We start from the raw sequence: 20813 nt of genomic DNA on the forward strand, positions 1-20813 counted from the left end.
ATTTGACTGCTGACTAGATTATAGAACTGGTGAGATCAGCATCCAGGTTAAACAAATGGCTGGTGGCTGTGGTGGCCATTCACGGACATACACTAGAGGTTTATTAGGGGGCCAAGCAAGGTGAAATGTTAGTGGATATGGGGCCATCGGTATCGATAACTGATCTACCCTCGCCAACGACTGGATGTACATTACCAGTGCAAGAGGTGAAACAATGAGGGTGGAGAGAAGTCGGACCCCGGTACTCGAGTTTGAGGGAGTGCAGCTTCCTGTGGGTTTCTGCACGTACCCAGACAATGAAGATACTCACCTGAGGATAGAGAATCTGAGTAAGGCAGGTGCTATCATTGACGGTGAACAGTGATCCACACAGCAGCTAACATGGCCCACAGAGAGGTAGTAGCCCAAACAGGGAGAGGGCAGAGGGCAATGTGTGGGAATCATGTCCAGAGCTCCCAGGCAGAGTCAGGAGCTGGTAGAAGTAGTGCAGCTGCCTGAGAAGGTAGCAGTGATTAAAGGGTCACCAGAAAGGAGATACCGAGGAGCAGAAAGGGAATGAGTGGGCAGACATCGGTGCAAAGAGGACAGCAGAGAAAAAGGGACAAAGGAAATTACCAGTGTACAGGAAGAAACTACAAATGACAATTTAGTAAGATTATAAGGAGGTGTGAAGGACTATTGTAATCAGGTTAATGCATTGAGGGACAGCAGCTGATCAAAGAGAGCCAGAGAGTCCTCCCACAACTGGGTGATCAAGACTTGGCAAAGGAGCCGCCTGAAAAGACAGGTTTCACTCCCAGGTGGATAGGATCACAAGTGGTTCTCCGGATGAACCAGGCCTGTATTTGTGTACAGACCCGGCGAGGTAGCCCGTGGAAAAACTGGACTCTGGTTAAACCATACGATTCACCTTGTCACCCTCACAGACTGAGCAAGGGATCCCAGTGTCATTGCAGAGAATCTAAGTGATGAACACCAGTCGGCGACGTCAGTTCTGACCGCAGCCTGATGGAAGCAGACCCACAACAAGTGAAATGTAGAAGCCACAGAGAGAGCGTTTCAGGAAGCCGTGAAGAGCATGTTGAAGTACAGCGGTAACTGTGGTCTGTAATGAAGGCTGGCTCCTGAACGTGGATGATTATTTGTATGGATCAGAATAGAAAGATATCAGGGAAAGGTTACAGCAGAGACATTAGGATGTACAACTTCAATGGCGTGGCAGACTGAGAGAGAAAAGCCACACACAAGGTCTGAAGGCAGTTTCCCAGCCTGAATGAGGAGTGAATTCAGTACTAATGAGCTGTATCCTTCCAGTAGTTGGGCCCTCGGTCAGATGGAGCGGGTGTCGCGGGGTGAGGTCCTTGCAGCCAATCAAGAAGAAACCACCCCAAGCCCTTCCATGTTGATGAAAGGGTCGGAGAGACTAGTTTATCAGATCATTCTGACAACCTTTTGTCACGGCGTGGAGTGTGAACTGTTGCCTGTGAGCCGAATACATTTACCATGCTGGTGCCCCTGACCAGAGAGTAACCACTGATGGCTTCTGCGCAGTTTTAGCCATCAGAGAATGAAGGAGTGAAGGTAAAGAATGTGATTAAATGGCAATCGGCCAGCAGGGAAGGAGGCAACAGGCATACGACAGAGGAAGTTTCCCCACTCCTTTTGGAATTCTATCAATTACTTTGTTGATTTTACTACCATTAGTTATCCACATCAGGCATGGTTTTAAATATAGTTCTGAGATTTACTTGCAGCATCCTCTTTTCCGAGGAGAACAACCTCATGGTCAACCGGAGCTCTTGGATATCAGGCATTTTAATTCCCCTCGCCATTCTCACACAGGCAATTCTGTTTTCAGCCTCTTGCACTGCCAGGCTGAGGCCAAATGCAAATCAGAGGCACACCACCTCATATTCCATCTGAATAGTCTATAACCTGGCAGAATGAACATCAAATTCACCAATTTCAAGTAACCTCCTCCTGCTCCATCCTTTTCTCTCTCCTCTGATCTACCGGTCCTCTCACACACAGCCTTCTTTCCAAAAACCTCACCCCCAAGCCCCTATCACCCAGTCTCTTTCCCATCCTCCACTACTCCATCTACCATCACCTATACGTTCCTCCCACTGGATCACCTCACTCACTCTTCTCATCGGCCCATAATTTGTTTCCTTGCTCCATCTTGCTTTTCTATCAGATTCCATCATCTGCAGCCTTGTGTTGTCTTTACCTATTACCTCCCCATGTCATTAATTCCAGCTTCTGCTATCCCCCCACCTCCCATGGTCTCCATCTGCCAATCAACTCTTCCTACTTACATCCAACCACATCACATGATGACCTGGGTTCAACTCCCGCTGCTGCCTGTAAGGAATTTGCATGACCATGTGCTCCGGGTGCTCCAGTTTCCTCCATAGTCCAAAGACGTACCGGTTGGTAGGTTAATTGATCACTGTAAATTGTCCCGTGATTAGGCTCAGATTAAATCAGGGGATTGCTGGGCGGTGTATTTTAAAAGGCCAAAAGGGCCTAATCTGTGCTGTATCATAATCAAATCAATCAGTTTACATTGACTCTCCTCATATTTCCTACCGGAGTATATAATACTTTATATTTCCAAACATTAGATTTCATCTGCCACTTTTTCCCCATTCTGACATCCTCCTTCAAGGCAACAGTGATCATTCTCAGAATTCTCTATAAATCCAAATTTGTATCATTTGTAAACCTGAAAAATGTGTCCTATACGCACAAATCTGATGCCAAGAGACATCTTAGATGTGCTGGGACACATAATCAGTGATGTGACCTGGGGTTATTGTGTACTTTTCATCTTTCAACATCAGATACCTTCGCCCAGCCAGGGTTGACCAGGCCCCAGCTTGCTTCCCTGCAGCATCGGTCCGTGGGTCCATCTCTTGATCCACCGTCACCTGGAGGCTCACTCAGCAGCTTCTGTGATAGTTCTGATGGTTCTTCTCTTTGCAGTCCCCAAAAAGCCAAGGGGAGAGTAGGTTCTGCAGAGCGAGAAGCCAGCAGAACCTCTGAACCCCACCCCTACAGGCACACATCGTGCCCCCCCGCCTCCTCTGGCACTGCCTTACCAGCTCTTGGTTTTTGGCTTTCTTATGCCTCTCGATCCGATCTTCCCAAGGCACTGTCAGTTCCACCATGACCACCTGCTTCGAGCTTTCTAACAGAACGATTATGTCAGGCCTCAGTGATAATGATACAATGAAATCAGGGAACTTTAATTGCTTGCCGCGACTGGCTTTTGGTTGCCAGTCTGACGCTATAGCGAGCAAGCAGGTTGGTGATCTGAGCTGAGGCTGTCGTTAGTCTCCAGCTTTGATAAAGGTTATGGGGTTTCTGGGTTTGTGGAAGAGTTTACTGTTGTGAAAAGTGGAGGAGATATCTTCTGCCACTGTTTTCAGTGCCTGGTCACAAAACCAGCAGTAGCAGCCATTTTGCAGAGCTTTCCAGCAGCTGCTGAGGATGTATTTCCGGGTCAGAGAGGACATGATGCTGTCTCACTTTTGCCCCAAGTGAAAGGTATGCTGGACGAAGCAGGACATGGTACACTGCCAAGATCATGAACTTGATGAACTGGGTTCTGTCTGCCAGATATTGGACCAGGAGATTTTCTGCTCCAGTGCAGCCTCCCACCATGTCCAAGCTTCCTGCTGGCCCATCACTACCATCCCGGTGGCATGCACTTCCCTAACAGCTGCTTGTTCCTCTTCCTGGACCAGTTTGCGTCTGTCCCTGCCTTGGCCCTGTCCTGGAGAGGGCAGGAACAGGGTACTGATTGCGTATGATCAGCCATGATCACAGTTAATGGCAGTGCTGGCTAGAAGGGCCGAATGGTCTACTCCTGCACCTATTGTCTATTGGCCCCAGTCGAAGCGGCTCAGCCCTGCCTGACCAGACCCCACTGTCCCTACCACATCCCTCTGCCTCAGACATGAGTCAGCCATCTCCACTGCATCCTTGGCCTTTCACCTCCTTCCTGTCCGGACCACAATGACTGCTGATGAGGCTTAGGGGTCGCTGGAATCTCTGTACAGCAGCAATTCTCTTGTACAGGAAACAACAAACGAGCTGCTGAAGGGAAGTTGCAGTTCACTTCTCTTCCCTTATAGAGCAATACTATGTTTGAGACCCAGCCATTTTTGAAGGTAGCCACTGACCTTTCTTTCAAGAGCCACAGCTGCTGATTTATGGGTACCTCACACACTAGCACAAACCAGAAGATTCAGGCATGGATACCATGCTGGTAGATCCAGGTCTTGAACTTGCCAGGTAGGCCTGACTTGTCCATACTGGTGAGCTAGACTTTAACTGCTTGATATCTTCTGGATAACAGCCGCATCTCTTATGCTGCAGTCCAAGACCTTCCCAGGGTCTTGACTAGTTTCTCAGGGACTTATAGGACAGCAATACTATCCAAGGAGAAATGGAACTTGTCTGTGTCTGCTTTTCTTTAACACCACAGACCTGGATTTCTCTGGCTTGAAGTCACATCAAATTCTGACAACATTTAATGGACAAATATTCAAGTTGTAACAAACATACTTTCCTTTTAAACAGCTACTTGTGTAGTACAACGTTACATCATCATGAAAAAAAAAATCATGCTCAGTCTCTGCATCACCAATGCTTTATTGCTCAGAATTAAAACACAGGTACACCATAAAACTACAAGCTTTCCCCTGCTTTACTTGCTATACACACACATGACTGTGTGGCCAAGCACAGCTCCAATGCTATCTACAAATTTGCAGATCATTGTTGGACAAACCGCAGGTGGCAATGGTCAGCTTAATGAGTGAGAAAGGTTACCCAGTTGTGTAGCGTCACAAAAACACTCACTCACATCGACAAGACTTGATTGTTGACTTCAGGAAGGAGAAGGAGAGCAAATGTGCCACTCCAGATTGGGGGTGGGGGGGGGGGAGGGGGAGAGAAAATTGATGGTTGAGAGAGTCAGCAGCTTCACGTTCCTGGGTGTAAACAGGAAGACCAGTTCTGCGCTTAGCATACAGACGCAATTGTAAGGAAAGTGCATCTTTATTTTGTTAGGAGATTAAGGAGGTTTTGCTTATAATCAAAGACTCTCTATAGATGTATTGTAAGTATCTTAAGTGGTTGCATCAAGATATAGTACAACGATTTTAATTCACTGGAACATTAGAAGCTCGAGAGATTAGTAGATTCTGCCAAGTACATTTCTTCCCGCTACTGGCAGTATCTACAGGAGGCAGTGATTCAAAGAAAGCAACATATATCATCAAAGATGCCAACAATCTGGCCCATGCAATCTTTTTGCAGGACGTACAGAATTCTGAAGCCCGCCAGATTCAAGACAGCTATTTCCCTTCAGTCTTTTAGTTCTTGACTTCTTTGCACTAAAATGGACTTGAACAACACACAAAATGCTGGAGGAAATGAGCAGGATGGGCAACATCCATGGAGAGGAATAAACAGTCAACATTTTGGGCCAAGACCCTTCATTAGGACTTGAAAGGAAGTGGACAGAAGCCAAAATAAGGGAATCAGGGAGGGAAAGGACAAGTTGTTGGGTGATAGGTGAGGAGGAAGGTAAAGGACTGAAGGAGGGAGCTCACAGGAGAGGACAGTGGACCAAGGTAAAACGGGGAGGAAGTAGGGAAACAGAAGGGGATGTTAGCCAGGTCATGAGGAAGGGAAGAGGGATGAATAGGAGGGGGGAGGTGAGAAGAGTGGGGTGATTGCTAGAAGTTAGAGAAATCAGTGTTCATGCCATCATGTGTCTAAAATTAATGTTAATTTTGGTCAAATTGTGTTTTGTAAAAATTCTGTACAATTCATATTTTGTTTTCCCTTGTAAATGCTGCTTATATGATGCTACAAACCTGTAATGCTGTGGCAAGCAAGTTTTCCATTGCACCTGTACTTGAGCATATTGCAATAAACTCAGCTTTGAATATTACCTGAACTCAGATGTGAACAGTCACATACAGACAGGTGACTCAGGCTGTGAAAACCGAAACTCACAAAATATTGCCAGGTTCACTTCGCTCTTATAGCATTTATAAAAACCATTTAAAACTATACTACAAAGTACAGCACACTCACTTACACAGATGATAATCCATCATCAGCAGATGATGCAGAATAAACAGCCTTCCATTCACTTCAACCAGGAATAAATTTCATTTGATATAAATTTTGATAGCAATGATGGTTTACAGAAACAGCTCTTAGTCCAGCACATTACTGCTCCTTCGAAGTTAGGTATGTTATCTCATCATAAAAATAAACATATTGATCTACTTACAATATTTCAGCAGCAGTCAATCAAGCAGTGATGTTAATTTATCATTAAATTAGAATTTGATTCAAGAATATGGGAGATAATAAATGCACCCTATAGAATTTTACATACAGAATGTCTATAAATAAACTGCCTTGGGAAACTGTTATCAGAACTTCACCAAACAATCAACAGAAATCCTGGAGATAGCCTGTAAACACTATTTATGATATTCTGTAGAAGTTATGGTATGAAATAGAAATAATTTGATCAGTTAATTTTTAGCTAGATACTTCAGAAATCTGGAGTATTTATATCAGTGTAAACCTATCACAGTAAAGTCTGATAAGGCCACCATCTAAATAAAAGAAGCAACTATAAATTACAGACAATAGAAATAATAAAACAGTTCCAGCTACCACTTACTTTAATTTATTTGATCACTAGACATGAATGTTTCTTACAGTGGCATGTCCCTAAACCAAGGTGGACGTTAATGCACAAATCACAACAATAGATCTTGAATCACAGAGGTCGGACCAGGTAAAGGTGACTGATTTCCTGTCCTGAAGAACACTGATGAATCAGATCAGTTTTACAACCGTTCAAAAGTTTCTGCCTTTACATTATTGAGTTCACTATTTTTAATGAATTACAGGCTTATTGAAAAAGAGGAGATTAAATTCCCCTGATACATGGAGAGATTTGAACCCATGTTACTGAAGTGATGATCAAACATCACTTGTTTGCCTGAAATTTATTGTTTTTAACAAGCCTGTGATTATTCTGTTTCGCCTCATCTTCATCACACCTCATGAACCCTCCATTCTGATAAAGTGGTCTGACTGTCAGTTCAAAGTCCAGTTCTGGATGATCCACAATGAAACCTTGCAATGACCAACCGCATTATTTTCAGCCTCTGTGACAAATTCTGTTCCTTTACCACTCTGTTTCAATTTGACCCACTGGCAAACATCACACGAATTTAATTCAGTGCTAACCTTCCATGGCATTTACTGTTACAAATAACATTCATTTGACTCCAATCTGTCTGTTGCTGGAAATTTCAAACATATCTTACTACCTCTAAAGTATATTCCAATATATTGGACAGCCTCACACACTATAAATTTTCCTCAATGCCTGCAAGCCTTAGCTTAATATTTTATTATATCCTATTCAACCAACAAACACTGTTGGTTTCCCAGTGCACCAAGATGTGAATATCTTCATGCCCTTGTCTACCCTTAAATTCAGCAACACATCATATTCTTCCAACGGTGGACACTCTGCATTCCATAATCTCTTCTGCCGACCATTTTGTGACTATCCTGGCATCAACCTGTCCTTAATAATAGGAAATCCACTACCCTAGCTCTGCACTGACATTTCTCCATCTCCTACACCTTTCTTAAAGCCTCTTAGTAACTTCAAGTCACCAGTCTGATTATCTATTTTGTTTGTTTATGATTATACACCTGTGAAGCATCTAACAATCAAACACGATGAAATCTGCAGATGCTGGAAATTCAAACAACATACACAAAATGCTGGTGGAACTCAGCAGGCCAGGCAGCATCTATAGGGAGAAGCGCTGTCGACGTTTCGGGCCGAGACCCTTCGTCCTGACAGTGCTTCTCCTTATAGATGCTACCTGGCCTGCTGTGTTCCACCAGCTTTTTGTGTGTATTGTAAGCATCTAACAATGTTTTCTTTGGGAATTGGCTACATACAAATGCAAAGAATTGTTAATGCCAGATGAATAGATTCATTAAAATGATCAAGTGTAAATGAGCCTAATCAGGCTTGGAACAAACAATCAAAGGAACGCAGGGCAGAATGCAAAGTGGAAGGAAAGAGTCCATGCTTTTGGTCTATTTTTCCTATGTATAAATTTTGCCCCTTTCCTTTTTTTTAAAATTGTGCTGACAGATAGTTTGGAGGATTACTCTTTATGGTTTTGTTTCCAACTCTAGGGAAACACAAAATTTGAGCATTAAACTGAGTATTAAAGGTTTAGGTTAAACACTAAAATGTATAAGAAAATTTATTCTGCTCAGTATACTTTGAAGGTCTGAAAGCAGAAACACTAAATTTTTTTAATGGATTTCTAAAAGCTTCCTCTGATTGTGATAAATTTCTCTATTTACTCCATTAATTATGCCATTTTTATTCCAGAAAGAAAGACAAAGGATAATGGCAAAAAAAATTAAAGTGCTATTTGAATTCAAATATGTGGAGACTTCTCCACCCCAATACTGCTACTTCTTCCTTGAAGGCATTTTCAGATAGTTTCCAATGCATTTCACTTCAATCTAGCAAGGAAGTGAACGTTACAGAAATACAATAATTTCAAATACCCATTAAAATGTAACTTTACAAAGCATTCAGGGTCATGCAAACACAAAATGCTGGTGGAACACGGCAGGCCAAACAGCATCTATGGGGAGAAGCGCTATCGACGTTTCGGGCCGAGACCCTTCGTCAGAACTAACCGAAAGGAAAGATAGTAAAATATTTGAAAGTAGTGTGGGGAGGAGGAAATGCGAAATGATAGGAGAAGACCGGAGGGGGAGGGATGAAGCTAAGAGCTGGAAAGGTGATTGGCGAAAGTGATACAGAGCTGATGAAGGGAAAGGATCATGGGATGGGAAGCCTCAGGAGAAAGGGTGGGGGGGAGCACCAGAGGGAGATGAACAGGCAAACAAATAAATATGTCAGGGATGGTGTAAGAAGGGGAGGAGGGGCATTAACGGAAGTTAGAGAAGTCAATGTTCATGCCATCAGGTTGGAGGCTACCCAGCCGGTATATAAGGTGTTGTTCCTCCAACCTCAGTTTGAATTCATTTTGACAATAGAGGAGGCCATGGATAGACATATCAGAATGGGAATGGGACGTGGAATTAAAATGTGTGGCCACTGGGAGATCCTGCTTTCTCTGGCGGACCGAGCGTAGGTGTTCAACCTGATGGCATGAACATTGACTTCTCTAACTTCCGTTAATGCCCCTCCTCCCCTTCTTACTCCATCCCTGACATATTTAGTTGTTTGCCTGTTCTCTATCTCCCTCTGGTGCTTCCCCCCCTTTCTTTCTCCCGAGGCCTCCCGTCCCATGATCCTTTCCCTTCTCCAGCTCTGTATCACTTTCGCCAATCACCTTTCCAGCTCTTAGCTTCATCCCACCCCTTTCGGTCTTCTCCTATCATTTCGTATTTCCCCCTCCCCCTCCTACTTTCAAATCTCTTACTATCTTTCCTTTCAGTTAGTCCTGACGAAGGGTCTCGGCCCAAAATGTCGACAGTGCTTCTCCCTATAGATGCTGCCTGGCCTGCTGTGTTCTACCAGCATTTTGTGTGTGTTGTTTGAATTTCCAGCATCTGCAGACTTCCTCATGTTTGCTCAGGGTCATGCAAACGCGGATGTCAAGGGGAAGTTGATTCCATGCTCCTTTGCATTACTAACTCTCAAACTTGCATGAAGAAACTAATCTCCCATTTGAATGCAGTTTGCCATAAATTCCAATGTTTGTCTTAATCTCACTAACAGTCCTGGTTCTACTCACTCCAAAAGACAGATATATTAAATCAACAAAGCAGCCCTGCACATGCCTTTGTAAAAAAGATTCTTTTTTTAAAAAAGCACACATTTTAAATACTGTTTTGTTCTGATTCCACATTTACTCTAACTACAGGTCTCCTATAATCACCTTACGTTAAGTAATTTTACATTTGAATCACAATAAAACTTCCAGCGGTGCAAGACAAACCACTTTATAATGGCACATTTGAGGTATAAATGAGAATGTCTATAAATTAGCTTTACCAATGGATATTGAATTTAAAACTGCATCATTGGAACACTAAGAGAGACAAGAGACAAGATTTGTCAGCGTATCCTATCTATCAAAATAATTTCCTGTTCTCAGAAACATGCATACATTTGTTTTCCGCTTCTATCTATGCAGGAACAATAGCTAAGCATCAAACAGGAGCAGGACAAAACATCTCAGTGCTGTGATAAGTTTGACGCACTTTTCAGTTAACATGATTAAGTCAAATAACTGAGTGGAGAAGGGCTAATATTAGTATATCTAATTTTTCTTAAGGAATTAAAAACAGGTAGGTACTATGGAAGGTATACACATTAAAAGCCCTCTTAGGTCAAGTGGCTTAGGTTGGCGGTGACGGCAGGCAAGTCTGGGGAGGCTAATTCAAGAATTCCTAACACCTGCTGCTGGAAGCAAGAGTGGATAAGGCAGGAAAGCATGGACCCTAGCTGTCTAAAATAAAACAGAGTGGTGCTGGTCACAGTGCAACACTGAGAATAATGTCCAAACAATAGGACATTAACAGGAAATCAAAAAAAATACTACTACTGGGTGGAAATACTAAAACATAAATAGAAACTGCTAGAAGTACTCACCGTGTCTGTGAGAAGAGAAACAGAATCAGGGTTTCATACAAGAGAACAACCAACTGACATTAGTACACTCAGTCTCATGTTGCTCAATGTTCAGTGGGAAAGGTCACACTTTCGCTTTACATGGTCGGCACGACATTGTGGGCCGAAGGGCCTGTGGTTGTCTATGTCCTATTATGCATAAAGACATAATAACTGACAAACACCAATGTGTGAAAGACAAACATGGAAATAAAAATAATACCACAAATATGAAACGTAAAGAGACCTTGAAAGAGAGTCCGCAGATCATAGGATTAGTCCAGAGCAGTGGTGAATGAATTAATCCACGCCGGTTCAGGAGCCTAATGGGTGAAGGCTAATAACTGTTTCTGAACCTGATGGTGTGGGATCCAAGGCTTCGGCACCTCCTGTCCAACGGCAGTAGTGAGAAGGGAGCTTTGCCTGGATAGTGACAGTCTCGGAGGATGATGAAGCCTTTTTGTGACCGTGCTTCACCACGGTCTGAAGCCTTCTCTGTTCCTGAGCATTGGCGTTTCCATCCCAGCCTGTAAACCAGATAGGAGACTCTCCTTTGTTCATGTATTGCAATTTGCCAATATTCTAGTAACGGGCCGAATGCATACAAACTTCTATCAAAGTAGAGGTGCAGTTGTGACTTCTTTGTGATGACACTTATGTGCTGGTCCCAGAACAGATCCTCTGAAATGCTGATGCCAAGCAACTTAAAGCTACCAACCATCTACATCTCCATTCCCAGAGAGAGGGCTGTGAGAAAGTGGGGCAATAGTGAAGGGTGGAAGCGAGGTGGAACAAGAGCTGGCAGGCGGTACCTGCATCCAGATGATGAGGGGTGTAGGAAGCGGATAAGGGCAGGAGGAGAGTGGGAATGATATCAAAATCCAGGAGGTGATATGGAATCACCTACTTATTTTTTTAGTTGTAGAATACACCTACTGGTGCTACTTGGACACGTCTTCAGTAATGAACCCAGGGTTGTAAGATGTTTCGGGCCTTTAATCATCAGACACCCTCGCCTGGGTGACCCAGCCGGGGGTGATCAGCCCCTGACTTGTGTCCAAGTGGTGCACTAATCCACAGATCCCCCCCACCCCCACCCCCCGATCCTCAGCCACCGCGAGGCCTTTTCAGCGCTTCCAGAATGTTCTTGGTGGCTCTTTTGCACTGTAGTCCTTTAACGCCAAGGTTAAGAGTCCGCTGCAATGAATAGCCAGCAAAGCCCTGGCAACCAACTTCGACTGGCTCACAGCGAGCTCTCCAGCCATTGCTCCAGCATTATACAACAACATCTGTGTATTTAGCCCTCTTGCGCTCGTTGGCCTCTTCAATCTGGTCTTCCCAGGGAACAGCAAGTTTCAGCAGGACCACTTGCTTTGTAGACTTCAATATGTCCGGGCAGAGCGGAGTGGCTGCAATGTTCTCTGTGAAATTGAGCTGCCTCCCTAGGGTCGACTTATAATTGTTAATTATTTACAACAGCAAAAGTAAAAATTAAATTTATTATAACGAGCTGCCTGGTGAGTAAAACAGGGCATTGCTACACCGGTGTTCAGTAGGTCAGGGAACATTACATCTCAATACAGGCCCTTCAGCCCACAATATTGTGCAAACATATTAAACTACTGGGAGATCAATCTAACTCTTCCCTCCGGCATTGCCCTCCACTTTTCTGTCATCAATGTGCCGCCTCCATTCCCCCAGAGAGGCCTGTGATAAAGTTGGGGGGGGGGGGGTGGTGGCAACTATAAAACAGAGAAAGGGAGGGGTGAAGCAAGAACCGGCAGATGGTGGCTGCATCCAGACGATGAGGGAGGGGTAGTCAACAAAGTAGACAGAGCAGCAACTGATCTGGAAACTTTATGCAACATAATATAACATTTAAGTGTTATAGTCTAAAATTAAGCACTGCTTACAGGGTCCAATTAGTTTTAATCCTCACCCTTCATTTAAATGGTTTGCTAGCTAGAACTAATGGCAATGCTTCAGATGGGATGGAGATGGAAGAGCAGGAGGAGGTAAGCATAGATGCAGTGAGATCCCAGCTGGGAGGTAAAAGGAATGCTGGAAGTGGGAGAGGGAGAGAAATTAAAATGGTGATCAGCATAATAAATTTAGAAGCAGAGATCAGCTTCCCAAAACTAAAATTAAAACCACTTCTTCCTTTATTTTATTGAAACATCTTCTCCAACTGGCAAGGATGGTGCGGGGGATGCTGGACAAATGTATGACAGCAATAGGAATTCCTTTTTTCCCCCCACTTCCCGTTACTAGGGACACAGAACCACTCTGTAATCATCCATCTGTGATCAGCTAAGTTAGCTCTGAGCAGGAAATGAACCTGACCTGGCTTCCAGGGTTAGACACCAACTCTTTCAACCATTACTTCAACTTGAATCTTAGCAAAGACATAAACAGTGGAAAAGATCATTCACTGATCAACGTGGGATCAATAACTGATCAACTTTTTGGAAACCTCTCACAAATCCACACAATTCTACACATACAAAGTAACTCATTAGTCCCCTGTTGCTCAATTAATACTCTGCTGATCTATCGAGTCAAATACACAGGGATTGAGTAAAAAAGTGTCTGCTGAGAACTGCGAAGTATTATTTCTAGATCCTATAGTACATAATAGTTATTTCAAGAGAATCTAACTAAATGTGCAATAATGTGCTTGTTGATTCCTTAATTCTAATTATTTCACTGGGCTTTTGTTTTAAGCATACTTATTATTCTTGTACCCAAGTTATCTTTGCAAAGTATATTTTAAGAACAGATTTGTTGCCTTGTGGCTTGCAACAACTTGTGTTGCTTCAACTCACTTTTGCAAAACAGAGGCAGATGATGAGTCACTCTCAAACAACAAACCTCTGCATGAATTGACACTTAAAATTAATTTTGATATTGTTTTAAGAAGTTCTAAAATCTGTTATAGCATAACGACATCACAGATTTTTTTAAAAAAAGTCTCCTGTATTTCATATGGAACAGCTGAACTTACTGAGTTACAATTACTGCAAGTCCAAACAGATCTTGTTGGTATTTTACTCAAACTGAAACACCTACAAATACCATCGAGACAATAATATGAGCTCATCTTACACAATAATCCAACACATTTCCAGAAAATAAATGAATATAATTACAACTCACCAGTAGCCTAGATGTAGCTGTCTGCCTGAGAAAATTCATTGTTCAGTATTTCATGTTTTGAAGGACCAAATCACTTTGAAGCTTCTCAGACTTTAAAACAGACCTATACTTGTCGAGACATTGATTCCAATGTTCCTTATCTAGTAGGTCTCTGTAGGTATCATATTACACTTTAACTTCTGCTTAAGTATTGTGAAGAAGTGACACAGTTCTCGTTCATTACAATCCTCATAATCAAGAATCTTTCTTCTTCTTATTCCACGACTAGGAAAATAGTTTTCCGAGGTTGGAAGAAGAGAAAATAAAAGTTAAACGCCTAGTATGTCGATGTTATATGAAATGATCAGAAAACAAAACATTCAGCCAGTTATATATGTCAATAAAACTGGAAACATTACAAAGCACAGTAAACTGTACTTCGATAAATTCACTGTCTACTATATTAAAATAAGATTAAACTTTGAAACAATAACCACCCAGAGCAAAGTGTCATACAACAACAAACCTCCAACTCAAAAGTCAAAGTACATTGATCAATTAGGATTGAACATACAAAGATAGTGAACTACAGCAATAAAATGAGGCCACAACAGAAAAGCATCCATAACATAGAATCAATAAATTTCCACTCTGAAATCCAAGTTACACCAAACCTCATAACTTAGTCATGCCACCATCCAATATCATTATTCAAATACCTTGGAGACTTAGCAGGTTGGAAATAAAAATGAACAACTATGTTCCCAATCATAAGAGATTAAAATTGCAAAGTTCCTGCAGATGAGTGCACTTGTATGATTTATAATCGAACACTGTCTATAGTGAGGCCTTGGGTAGTCAGGGTCAACCATGGATGTTGCGTCTGCTGATTAGATACGCAAGCTTGGCAGTACAATATGGAGAGCAAGCTCGTGCCCATGTAGCCCTCTCCAGGCATCTGTTGAACCTAAAGGAATGGCAAAGACCAATACAGTTTGGTAGCAGCAGTGTCACGGGAGTTGCCAGTCAATGCTGAACTCAACGTAAGACTGCCTTATGGACTCCAGCTCTGGACTTTTCTCTCTGAGTTTACTCCTGAAGCCTTCCCCATGCGTGGGTATAGCCACAAGGCAGCGGAGGTTTGAGATCAGACTTTCCCTTTGCCTAGGTGAGCTGCCAATCACGACTGTCGAGCCCCATCTGCCCAAAACTGCCTATAAAAGTGATCTAGTTATCACTTCCCACTAGACACAGTGCCTTTGAGCTCTAACTTGGTCTGTACACCAACTGTTTCTTTTCTTGCCTCTCAAAATGTACCTTCCTTTGTCCATTTAATTGAGGTAACAAAACATCAAATAAGAATGCTACGCCTATCTTCAAATCAGGGAGTTGATCACATCGGACTATGCCTTGATTACTTAATACATTTCCTGGTAGTCATACCCTCAGGATTAAGGATGATTTGCTGCCACACCAGTTTTGAGACCAATGTGGGAACTGTAGACTCTTCCACTGACGGGACAGGAGGTACCTGAAGGATGGGCAAGTGGCATGTCCCTCGTTATTTGCACAGTGTTCTGTTGTACCAGGTACTCGAGGTTATTAATTCCTGAAAGCTACTTCTCCAATCTGAGCAGAGAAGGGCCAGAAATTTCCAAAGGCCAGTGGGGAATGCTGCATTTCTCTCTTTGAATCTTTTCTTCTGTCGGCATGTTAATCGCTTCCCACGACAGAGTCAGATGTCATCTTTGGGAGCTGGAGTCAGCAGTGAATAACATGCCCTGCCCAATGGGAATGACTGAATTTAATTAGGGCCGCAATACTGAGAATGTCGATCTGGGAGAGGTCACTGATGCTTGTTGTGTTGAACCTTCCGATGAATTTTGAGCATTTGTAGCATCTTTTTGATGCCTTTGACTATCGTTGTTTCCAGTCCAAGTCTCAAGAGGTATGTTTGTCTATTGTTTGTACACATAATTATGATCAACAGACTTCATTGCTATGATTACCTGTCAAATGTCTGTGTGCAGATTCAACACTTATTACATAATTTCCTTCTGTAATCAATTGTCTCTTATTTTGGATGAATTAAATCACCAAAAATAGATTGCCATGAAGATTTTATCAATATTTTTGTCACTAGCATAAATTAGTAATGTTGGTAATACATTAAATGACAAAAAAGATTCATTTACTCCAAAGGGATATTTTCAGCCTACTGTCTGGATACAAGAGCAGAAATGTGGACTGGACACCTGAAAACACCTTAATGAAGTTTGTTGCAGTTTTAATTAATGGGCAGGTGGGGTGGGGGGGGGGGGGGGAGGATTTTCTTTCATTGAATGGGTTCCATTTGTTTTGTGGCCGTCTATGGGGAAGACAAATCTTAATGTTGTATATTATGCATACATAATTTGATAATAAATGTACTTTGAATTGTTGTGTGAAATTGTGTTATGCTGAAAGCAATGATAAGAAGTAAAATTGAAAGCAAGAAAATTGGCAGGAAAACGGACAAGAAGGTGTAAAGCACAAGAGATGTTATTCCAATAAGTTCTTAGAAATGAACTGAACTTTAAAAACCCAGTGTCATTTATGTTAGAAATGCACTTTCTAATTACTGAAAAAAAAAACAGGGAGATTTACCTTGTGCTCTAATAACAAACAGGAAATCTAGGACTTTCAGAGATCTTTTAAAAGTTCACAAATTATTGCAGCCATACATTTCTTGAGTGAATGCTATCAAACTCCAAAATCATTCTCAGTTGATCTCTCAAATCCCGTTACCTTACCTACACCAATAACTTTCAGACACTCATCCCAAAACTGTCATAAGTCAGGGGTCCAGATGTAGGCGAACTCCATTTCCACAGCCATTGTTCTTGCTATTTGCTTACCACCTTACTGACAGTTCTCATAAATGAAATTAACAGTTTTAAAAAGATGCAAGGAGCAGAAATTATACAAGTTGTATTGCTTGTATAATTTGATTAATTTACTGATCACAAGAGTATTTCCCAAAGCTCTGTTAACATCAGTACACCAAAAGTTAAATGTTATATATGTAAAGCATTGTAACTAATGTTGATTTCTTCTGTTCTACAATAAAATCTTATACAATTATCTATAATAAAGCACTTTTCAATGTTAAATTTAGATACAAGAACTTAAATAATGGAAGCAATAACAGGCTGTTTCACACTCGTGCCTGTTTCATTGCTCAGTGAGATCATGACTGATCTATTACCTCAGTACTGTGGATCTGCGCCAGTCCTACACAGTTGATTCTAAAAATAATCTATCAAGCAACTAAGGATTACTAACCTCTAGGAGGAAGGAATCTCAACTTGGTCTTTAGTGAAACAAATTCCCCCCCCCCCCCACCCAGTGGTGAGCCCTTGGCCTTTGGTTCCAGACACAACTGGCAAAGGTCACATCAACCCTGCATCTATCTTGCTGTACTCTGTAAAAATGTTGTTTTAATGAGACCATTTGCCACACTTACACTCTCTGAACTCAAAGGAGTATTGTAGCGTAGCAGAGAAAGTGCAGTGCAGGTAAACAGTAAGGTGCAAAATCATAATGAGGTAGACTTCATCCTAGTAGAGGACCATTTAATAGTTTTATAATAGTAGGGTAGAAACTGTCCTTGAGCCTGGTGGTAGCTGGTTTCATGCTTTTCCATTTTCTGCCTGATGGAAAAGAGCAGAAGAGTTAATGTTTGGGGTGGGTAGAGTTTTTGATTCTGCTGGCTGCTTTACTACGGCAGCAAGAAGTAAAGACCATGGACGGGAGGCTAGTTTCCTTCATGTGATGGGCTGTGTCCACAATTCTCTGCAGTCTTCTGCAGTCACACACGGAGCAGTTGCCATGCCAAACTATTCTGTATCCAGAGAGAAATGATTTATATGGTGCATTGATAAAAATTGGTAAAGGTCAACAGGAACATGCCAAATTTCTTTAGCTTCCTCAGGGAGTAGAGGCGTTGGCGAACTTTCTTGGCTGTAGCATCAATTTGACTGGACCAGGACAGGCTCTTGGTGATGTTCACTCCTAGTAACTTGAAGCTCTCAACCTTAACACCACCATTGTTGTAGACAGGAGCATGTGCACCCCCGCGCCGCCCCCCGCCCCCCACAATTTCCTGAGGTCAATGATCAACTCTTTTGCTTTGTTGACATTGAAGGAAAGGCTGCTGTCACGACACCATGTTACTAAACTCTTTATCTCCATCTGTACTCCAGCTCATTGTTATTCTAGATAGGGCCAACTACAGTGGAATCATTTGCAAACCTGCAAATGCACTTAGAGCAAACTGTGGCCACAGCTGTGAATGTACCGAGAGTAGAGTAGGAGGTTTGAGGACGCAACCTTGTGGAGCCACTAGTGTTGAGAATAATGATGGCAGAAGTGATGCTGCATATCCTTACTGATTGCAGTTTGTTGGTCAGGAATTTGAGGATCCAGTTACAAAGGGAGGTGTTGACTTCCAGTTTGGTGATGTGTTTGCTTCGAATTATAATATTGCAGGCGGAGGCATAGTCAATAAATGGTCGTCTAATGTGGGCATCTTTACTGTCCAGCTGCTCCAGAGATAAATGTAGGGCCGAAGAGGTGGCATCTGCTGCAGATCTGCTCCAGCAGGAGGTGACCTACAGTTGGTCAACATTGTGTTACAGGAATCACCCCTCATAATAATGATCAGGGAGACACAGAGAACCTGTATTTAGCAACAAGTAATTTCATTGTCTCAACAGAAGAACGTGTGAACTTACACAACTGGCTGGTTTTCCTGACCTTCCTTGAACAGTCAAAGAACAGAAAAAATAGAATGCTGTTTAAAAAGGAGTTTCTGCTGCTGGCCACACATTCCTTGTAGCCCCATTTCAAATCTCCACGTGGGGCATCTCACATCCACAACAGTTGGTATTCTACAGAGTTGCCAGCACACTTGAAGAGTCTGATTTTGTATTCATTCCTTACCAACTAAAATATTGCATTCCAATGTGATTGGCTGTAGGTCATGTGTCTGTCTATTAACACCTTTTTATTGGCTCTGCTCCAGTTCAGCATCTATCTATTGCCCTCTTTCCAGCAACTGACAACAGGTAATTTATAGCTGTTTGTTCTCAATCAGCCACCAGCTGAATCATGCAGAGCAGGTCCAGACTCCAACAGTCAAAAACCTGCATATTATATCCAACCAAAGAACATCTCACAACTTTTTATTTGCAAATTATCTTTAGTCCAGCAGATTACCTGAAGCATTGTTGTGTCCTCTTTAAAACACTGATCATGCCAAACAACTTAAGCTCTCGAGAGCAGAGAAACTTCATAAAATGGCAGCCTCCATCCCCAAGCACACAGCAAGAGCAAAGACAATTAGCCACCACTGTCCTTGATTCATTTGAATTCACTGATCTGTAGACAGTACACAAGTAGGTCTTTCTGGCCAACAGTTCTCTGCGAGGCTGGAGTTAATAACCAGCCTCTGGAAGCCAAAGCCATGGGGTGATAGTTGTTAAAGCACAGTAAAAGTAAAACCTGTTGACATTCAGGGAAACCTCTCCAACACTTGGTACAAAGGATGTGATTGTAGATGCCAATACTATCAGTTCAAAGCAAAGGCAATCAGAGTTTCTCACAGTAAAGTCTTATGCCCAATCATTTTCAGCTTCTTTAGTGTTGCAACTTCTATCAGAAAATCAGAATTGCAGACATTTAATGTTAACTGAACAGAGTTCAATTCCACTTGGACCAATTTGTTAATGCAGCAGTCTATATCTACGTCCAAGCATGGACTGAATAGTAACAATATTCACTGCAACCAAATGCTAATTAATGACCACTCCCAGGAAGAATCGAATGACCGGCATTTGGAATTCCTTGTCACTGCAATTATTTGTGATACCCAAATCCTAAATAAATTAATTTAGAAAACTACATCCCATTTTCATCATCAGTGACTGGAAACATCACTAGACTAGTGACATGGATAGCCTGGCGACAAGAACAGAGACTGGGCATTCTGGTTTGCACACTCAATGCTCATCTTCTCCATGATGTTTACATCCAGCGAGAGAGGAGAAAACAAAGAACAATCAAACCTCAAAACTTGGATTATACTGGCCTTAATTCAGAAGGTCTCTTATGATAAAATCAACCAAAATATATTTAAAATTTTGGATTTACATTATGTAGATCCTTTATCAGCTTTCAGTGTCACACTTTTAATGCAACTCACTGATGCAAAAAAATTCAGTGATGGGACAAGTAAAGTTATCCCCTCTGATTTAAGAGCCTGATGGTTGAAGGGTCATAACTGTTCCTGAACCTGGTGGTGTGAACTGAACGAGTATTTAGCATCATTCTTCACTGAGGAGACATCAGCAATATACCGGACATTCAAGGGTGTCAGGGAAGAAAGAGAAACATGCACAGTCACAATTACGACAGAGAAAGTACTCAGGAAGCTGAATGGTCTAAGGGTAGATAAATCTCCTCGACCAGATGGAATGCACCCTTGTGTTCTGAAGGAAGTAGCAATGGAGATTGCAAAGGCATTAGCAACGATCTTTCGAAAGTCGATAGATTCTGGCCTGGTTCCAGAGGACTGGAAGATTGCAACTGTCACTCCACTATTTAAGAAGGGGGCAAGGAAGCAAAAAGGAAGTTATAGACCTGTTAGCTTGACATCGGAAGTTGTTGGAGTCGATTGTCAAGGATGAGGTTACTGAGTATCTGGAGGCATATGACAAGATAGGCAAAACTCAGCATTGTTTCCTTAAAGGAAAATCCTGTCTGACAAACCTAGTGCAATTTTTGAGGAAATTACAAGTAGGCTAGACAAGGGAGATGCAGTGGATGTTGTGTATTTGGATTTTCAGAAGTCCTTTGACAAGGTGCCGCACATGAGTCTGCTAAACAAGGTAAGAGCCCATGG

At 42.3% G+C, this 20813-nt stretch overlaps 1 protein-coding gene across 6 annotated transcripts in view; it reads right to left on the reverse strand.

Moving 5' to 3' along the window:
- The window catches only part of schip1 (schwannomin interacting protein 1), a 175679-nt gene that overhangs the window by 136878 nt on the left and 17988 nt on the right, over positions 1-20813 (reverse strand). The window contains exon 1 of one of the 6 annotated variants that reach the window (XM_059947314.1): positions 13892-13945. The exons of 4 other annotated variants lie outside the window; for them this stretch is intronic. In XM_059947314.1, the coding sequence (XP_059803297.1) occupies positions 13892-13930 (39 nt within the window). In that variant the 5' untranslated portion in view covers positions 13931-13945. Of the gene's footprint in view, positions 1-10982; positions 11810-13891; positions 13946-20813 lie in introns of those variants that run through there. One more of the 6 variants, XM_059947332.1, reaches the window with a different exon arrangement.

This window comes from Hypanus sabinus, chromosome 2 (assembly GCF_030144855.1).
Source record: "Hypanus sabinus isolate sHypSab1 chromosome 2, sHypSab1.hap1, whole genome shotgun sequence".
Lineage (NCBI taxonomy): Eukaryota > Metazoa > Chordata > Chondrichthyes > Myliobatiformes > Dasyatidae > Hypanus > Hypanus sabinus.